Below are 6683 nucleotides of genomic sequence, written 5' to 3' on the forward strand. Positions count from 1 at the left end.
ATACTGAAGCTTTTAGAAAACCAATGCCTGTGTTGTTGATTGTGTGACAGCTAATTCAACTTGGAATCCACGGATTAAACTAATAAGTAATAATCCAGTGACGCATTAATCTGACAGGCCTATTATCGGTTAGGTTCATAACTATGGTCTATCCTTATTTATCACTTTTGGGGTGAACCATGGTTAGCTTTGAGTGATAAAAAATTGAAATACGGGGGACCACCATTCCGCATGACATTCTTCGAGGAAGAGATTGGATATACACCATGCTGGACAGTAGAAATTCTTCTTAATTATTCATCAGATTATGATTCCTTTTACTAAGTTTTGTGTAGACGAGACAAGAGCCCTCATTACAGTCAATGATCAATGCTTTAGTATTGATCAAATTATTTATTTATTCGCAAGTGGTTTAATTTACTTAAGTGTTAAAAAGATTTAAAAAAAAAAAAGGTGTAAACGACTTTGCCTACTGCAAAGACTTTTGTGATTGCCATTATTCTTCGGAGCTCATCATCTCGTGAAGTTGAAACTGTTCAATCATGGCTGCAAAACTTGAGGGTGGAGCGTATCTCTCTTCCTTTGTTGATGCTGTTTTGAAGAAGCTGTCTTCACTCGATGTCAACTCAACTCCAATGGCAAAGAAGCTAGCTGACCAGGACTTGCTGCGGAGGCTGAAGCTAAGTCTCCGTTCAGTTCGGCCTGTGCTCGATGATGCTGAGCAGAAGCTGATCAGAAATGACCAAGAAGTCAAGAAATGGCTTCTTGATCTCCAAGATGCTCTCTACATGGCTGATGACTTGCTTGATGAACTCTCCACTAAAGCTGCCACTGCCACTCCCACTCAAAGGGATCCAGGTAACTATTCTTCCATGTGTCACTCCATCGTTGATTCAATCTTGGAAGATAGTGATGATGATGATTATGAGATGGGCGTAGCTGACCTAGTTGATAAACTAGAGTCTATTGTTGAAGAGAAAAATGGTCTTGGTCTAAAAGAAGAGCCTGTCAGAGATCTAGAGGACATGTCATGGAGAATTGAGTCATCTCTGGTTGAAAGTTCTGAGATATTTGGAAGGGATAATGACAAGGAAGCCATCATAAAATTGTTGTTAGATGATACTTGTTATGCTAAAATATCTGTGATCCCCATTGTGGGAATGGGAGGAGTTGGAAAAACTACCTTAGCTCAGTTGGTTTACAATGACGAAAGAGTGGATAAATTTGACATTAAAGCATGGGTGTGTGTTTCCGACCAATTTGACATTGTTAAGGTTACAAAGACCTTAATAGAAGCAGCAGGTGGTAGTTTTTATAATGGGGATGCTTTAGATTCACTTCAAACTGAGTTGAAGGGTAAGTTGATGGGGAAGAAATTCTTGATTGTTTTGGATGACGTGTGGATTGATAATTCTTATTCCAGGCAGTGGAAAACCCTTCTGAAACCTTTTCAATTTGGAAAAAAAGGAAGCAAGGTTCTTGTTACAACTCGAAATGATACTACTGCCGATGTAGTGAAAACTATTTCAGCACACAAGCTGAGTTTATTGTCAGAGAGAGATTGTTGGTCACTTTTTGTGAAATGTGTATTTCTTTCACCTGAATCTAAGGAGTATTCAACTCTGGAACCTGTTGGTCGAGAACTTGTGAAAAAGTGCAAAGGGCTACCTTTGGCTGTAGAGTCGCTTGGTGCCTTGTTACGAACAAACTATGATGAAGAGGATTGGGATCGTGTATTGAAAAGTGAGCTTTGGGAAGTTTTTGAAGATCAAAATGACGAGATTATTCCTGCATTAAACATGAGCTATCATTATCTTCCTTCAAGTCTAAAGCGATGCTTTGTTTATTGTTCTTTGTTTCCGAAAGATTGTCTATTCAAGAAAGATGAGTTGGTCTTGCTATGGATGGCAGAAGAACTTTTACAGCCAAAAGAAAAGAAGGATCTGGAAGAAATAGGTTTTGAATATTTCGATCAATTGGTTGCCAGATCCTTTTTCCATTCCTCTAGTACTTATAACAACTTCTATGTCATTCATGATCTTATGCATGATTTGGCAACAGCTCGTGCTGGAGAATTCTACTTTAGAGCTGAAAAACTTGAAGAAAGTGTCGGGATCAGCAATAAAACTCGTCATTTATTGCACGACGCAGGAGGAAATTATCCCTTCTCACAACTTGTGTCAGCTTGTGACAGGGTAAAAGATACTAGGACATTTTTTGAAATAAATTTGTCTCGAAAGGATCCTTTCAATATGGAAAATGCTCCTCATGTCTTTTTATCAGAGTTGAAGTGCTTAAGAGTTTTGTCATTTAATACCTTTCCTCTTGATTCATTACCAGATTCAATAGGTAACTTGATCCATTTGCGATATTTGGATCTCTCGGATACATGGGTGGAGACATTGCCTGAGGAATTGTGTTGTTTGTACAATCTCCAAACATTGAAGTTGAATAATTGTCAACATCTGAAGAAGCTACCAAGTAATATGCAAGATCTTATAAATCTACGCCATCTTGATATTAGAGGAGCTAGCATTGAGGAGATGCCGAAAGGAATGAGCAAGTTGAAGGATTTGCACTTCTTAAGTGACTATATTGTCGGCAGGCATGCAGATAATAATGGAGTTAAAGAACTAGGAGCACTTGCAAATATTCATGAGTCACTTCACATTCACCAATTAGAGAATATCATGGATGGTGCTCAAGCTTTGGAGGCAAGAATTGCTGATAAGAAGCACCTTAAGGGTCTGTATTTGACATGGTCCTACAGCAACAGCTATATTGATGATTCTCAAGATATACTGAATAATTTAAAGCCTCACAGAAACTTGAGAAAGCTATCAATCAATGAGTATAAGGGTCTAACATTTCCAGATTGGTTTGGACATTCTTCCTACAAAAATATGACCAAACTGTACTTGTATGGCTGCAGCAACTGTTTAGAGCTTCCTTCACTTGGACAGCTACCCTCTTTGAAGCGCTTGCGCCTCTCCAACTTTAGAAAGCTACAACGTGTCGGTGCCAAGTTTTACAAAAAGGTTGGATCTTCTTCTCATGGGGCTGCCTTTCCGGTGCTTGAAAGTCTGAGTTTTTATGGAATGGATTGTTGGGAGGAGTGGCTTTCAGTTTCATCTGAGTTGGATGCTTTTCCTCTGCTTAGGGAGCTTAGAGTGCAAAATTGCCCTGCATTAAGGGGAGATTTGCCGAGTCAACTACCGGCTTTGCAAATCCTTTGCATTGATCGATGTGGTCAGCTTGACTTTTCTCTTCCAAGAGCTAATGCACTGCTCGAGTTATCAGTTGAAGGACCTCAGCAGGTGGAGGCTGTGTTGAAGGCCATTGCACACAACCAACTAGACTGTCTACAGTCTTTAAGCCTCGCAAGCTGTTGGTCGGCCACATCATTTCCAGTAGCTTCAATGCCCTCTTCATTGCAAAACTTGGTAATCAATGGTTGCCCATATCTAGAGTTCCCAATGCTTCAGCAGCAGCACGAGTCGTTACAGTCTATTTCAATATCTAACAGTTGTCATTCACTCACTTCCTTCCCCTTGGCAAGCTTTCCGAATCTCACCACACTCCGTATTTCATCATGTATAAATTTGAAGTCTCTTTTGGCATCAGATCCTGCTGCATCAACTTCAAAACTTGTCTCTTTAACGATCGAAAGCTGCCCGAGTTTGGGATCTTTTCCCACACTAGAGATGGTTGCACCCCATCTAGAAGATCTCTTGCTTCGAGAATGCCCAGAAATTGAATCCTTTTTTGAAGGGGGTTTGCCACCTAACCTGAGAGAGCTTCAAATCCAGCACTGTGAGAAACTGGTGAAGTACCTAGCATCCATGGACTTGCATGATCACTGTCTTATCCGTCTTGACATCCAACATCCATATGATAACATCACATCCTTCCCCTTGAACGGTTCCCTGCCGGCCTCACTTGGGACTCTCAATCTGCGAAACTTTCCGAGTCTAGAAATCTTAGACTGCAAGGGACTTGACCATCTCCAGAGATTATTGATAGAACGTTGTCCCAAGATGCAGGATGTCGCAGGGAAAAGCTTTCCTGCCTCTCTGTCAATGCTTTGCTTCAATGGATTTTCTTTGCTGAGGAATCGGTTTCAGACGAATGACAAGCACATTTTGTCCAAAATGTCCCGTGTCCGAAACATCAGAGTTGACGGTGCATGGATTTCTAAAGGTACAACTGTTTTTCTGTTATGTTTGTTATTTTGAATTTTCTATAACTACTCCTACTTTGTTGTTCTTTGTCTCCATCTGAATATAAGTTAACCTTGTTTGGAAACACTTCATAACCAATTCGACAAACACGATCCATCTTAGTACAATGACTTTGCGGAAATACTTCATTGTTTTGCAGATACACTTTACCATCTTATTCCAAACTCCTTTCCCCAATGCCCTTGTGTACAAGTTAAATTGGTTTGTTATAAACACAATTCTAGCTCCATGGGTTCATGTTTAATCTTTTACTGTTTATATTTTTTACCATATCATTGTCTATATTTTTTACTATATTCATATTTATATTACTAAATAATAATATAATATGTTTAAAAACAAGTGTAGTACTTTCTGATCTGTCAGCATTGTATGTTATTTTCTCATTGTGTAACTACAATGAAATTTTGTATTTAAGAAACTGTTGTTGAATCCAGGAGAATCCACTTAGGCTGCATGGCACCCCACCTTGCTAAAAAATGTCTCAGAATAGAACACTGCCAAATGCAGGAAAGTTTCTTAAATCCTGAACCATTGAAGTGATTTTGGGAAATGTTAAAAAGTAATAGGGTCTGCACGAGTAAAAGGCGAAGGTGATATCTTTGGGCAAAAATTTCTTCCTCATTGAGGACGAAAGGATCTCTATTCCCATGTAAGCAGCATTGAAGTTGAGAGGAGATGGATTTGATGTCACAACATCTTCAACAGGTAATTCGTTTCATTCCTACTAAAAGTTATTACATGTTATCCAATTATATATTTTCTGATTCTCTAATTTTGTAATATTTTATGCCTGAGCATGAGACTGAATTGTGATGATTTATATTTAGACACACAGACTTTGTTGATAAAATGAAGTGTTATTTGTTACCTTAGAGAAAGTGCCATTATACTTATTGTATTAGTTATTTATTGATGTTGCAATACTCTTGGATTTGATCATTTGATTGAACTATTCTTATATTCAAACAGAGAACGGAGCATCAAAGTGGACTATTGTAGGTATGTTCTTACTCTTCATTACTACTAGGGTTGGTTCTGTATCATTTCGCTATATGCACGGTATTCCTTCTGATTCTGGTTTTTCGTGGGAACCAAAACAGATAAACTTGTGTGTCAGAGGTTTTACTTTGCTGCGAGCAAGGATGTAACGGTCACTGAAATCCACATTGTATAGCATCTTTGGTGAAAAAGGTCAGTGAACTAGTTAAGCACTAAATCAATTTGATCAGCTAAATTAAATTAAGCCCAAATTTACATAATAATTCTCTGATTAGAGTTTTCATTTCATTTAGGCTGATTATTCTTTTGTCCTATAAAGATGATGAACTCCACCATGGGGAACTCAAGACAATCTTTATCATCCCAAGTAGGAAATGAAGGAGCAGAGGACCTTGGATAAGCAAGGAGAAGAATGTGAAATTTTAAGATGGTTGTGATTTTGATTGGCCAAAATTTCAGATTTTGAAATAAAAATTTTATAATCACATTCACATACGTAAATAAAAAAGTGTTCGGTCCAATTATTATTTATTACTTCAAAAATTATGTATATGATAAAATTTCATTGAATGAGATTATGAGAATTCTTAATTTGATTGCTTCAGGGTCATATTTGCTTTTATAATTTATTAAAAGAATTAGGAATGTGATTCTTTTAACCTTAGTATAACACTCCAATCGGTATTATAGAGTGAGTGATCCACTTATTTCCACTTTTTATGTAGAACTAAAACAATACTTAAGAGAAGATGTTCAACATCAAAAATGCTATTTGTTACGGACTGCCAAGAGTCTAGCCCCACTAGCCGTCGGGTCGGGGCACCACCCCTGACCCAAGCCCAAACCATCCTTCCCAACAGGAGGGGCACGACGGGTCGGCTCCTAACACCCGACCCGGGCATGCCCGCCTTACCTTCCGTTCGGCTCATGTCACCATTCGGGTCGGTACCCTCGGGGCGGCACCCGAAGTCCGGAACGACCTGCCCCTTCCACATGGGTTAGGACAGCTCACAAGCTCCTTGGCCAGTGGGATAGGTTATCTATGGGCCCGCCCAGCACAGTATATAAGGGGAGAGGTCAGCTCTCCCCCCGAGGTATGTCACACTTTTTACCTAATTTGGCCATCACTTTGTACGGACACTGACTTGATCGTCGCAGTGTCCTTGCAGGTGGCCACCCCCCTCATCACATCACCTCCGGCGTCCCCAGCTTGCAGTCCACATCTCGTTCAGCTCCAAGTCGACTCAGGGTTCATCCACTCTCCCTCCCATCATCACCCGACCCGCCGAGCATCCAAGGTCCCGTGAAACAAACATTGGCGCCGTCTGCGAGGACCCTGGAGTAGACATGGAGCGACTCCCTACGTCGGAGGAGCTTCGCGAAGGAGGAGGGGCTCGCCTGAGTAGGGCGAGTTTGACGGCTCGCGCCGCGGAGCACCCG

The 6683-nt window shown here is 40.2% G+C and overlaps 1 protein-coding gene across 5 annotated transcripts; it reads left to right on the plus strand.

Moving 5' to 3' along the window:
• Positions 243-5834, plus strand: LOC107625739 (putative disease resistance protein At3g14460). 5 transcript variants are annotated; one of them, XM_021116192.1, is made up of 5 exons: positions 246-4196; positions 4669-4949; positions 5166-5243; positions 5345-5435; positions 5537-5834. In XM_021116192.1, exons 1-2 carry the CDS (start codon positions 543-545, stop codon positions 4690-4692), a joined length of 3678 nt encoding a protein of 1225 aa, XP_020971851.1. In that variant the 5' UTR covers positions 246-542; the 3' UTR covers positions 4693-4949; positions 5166-5243; positions 5345-5435; positions 5537-5834. The 5 variants fall into 5 exon arrangements, with proteins under 5 accessions (XP_020971849.1, XP_020971851.1, XP_020971850.1 ...); XM_021116191.1 differs by having other exon boundaries at positions 5214-5243; XM_021116193.1 differs by having other exon boundaries at positions 5214-5239.

Source organism: Arachis ipaensis, chromosome B02 (genome assembly GCF_000816755.2).
Source record: "Arachis ipaensis cultivar K30076 chromosome B02, Araip1.1, whole genome shotgun sequence".
Classification (NCBI taxonomy): Eukaryota; Viridiplantae; Streptophyta; class Magnoliopsida; order Fabales; family Fabaceae; genus Arachis; species Arachis ipaensis.

Excerpts from the sequence above, each read along its gene's own strand:
- LOC107625739 (XM_021116190.1), top strand. The coding sequence starts at position 543 with ATGGCTGCAAAACTTGAGGGTGGAGCGTATCTCTCTTCCTTTGTTGAT. Across the intron at positions 4,201-4,380 it reads CGGTGCATGGATTTCTAAAG|ATACACTTTACCATCTTATT; the intron begins GTACAACTGTTT and ends ATTGTTTTGCAG.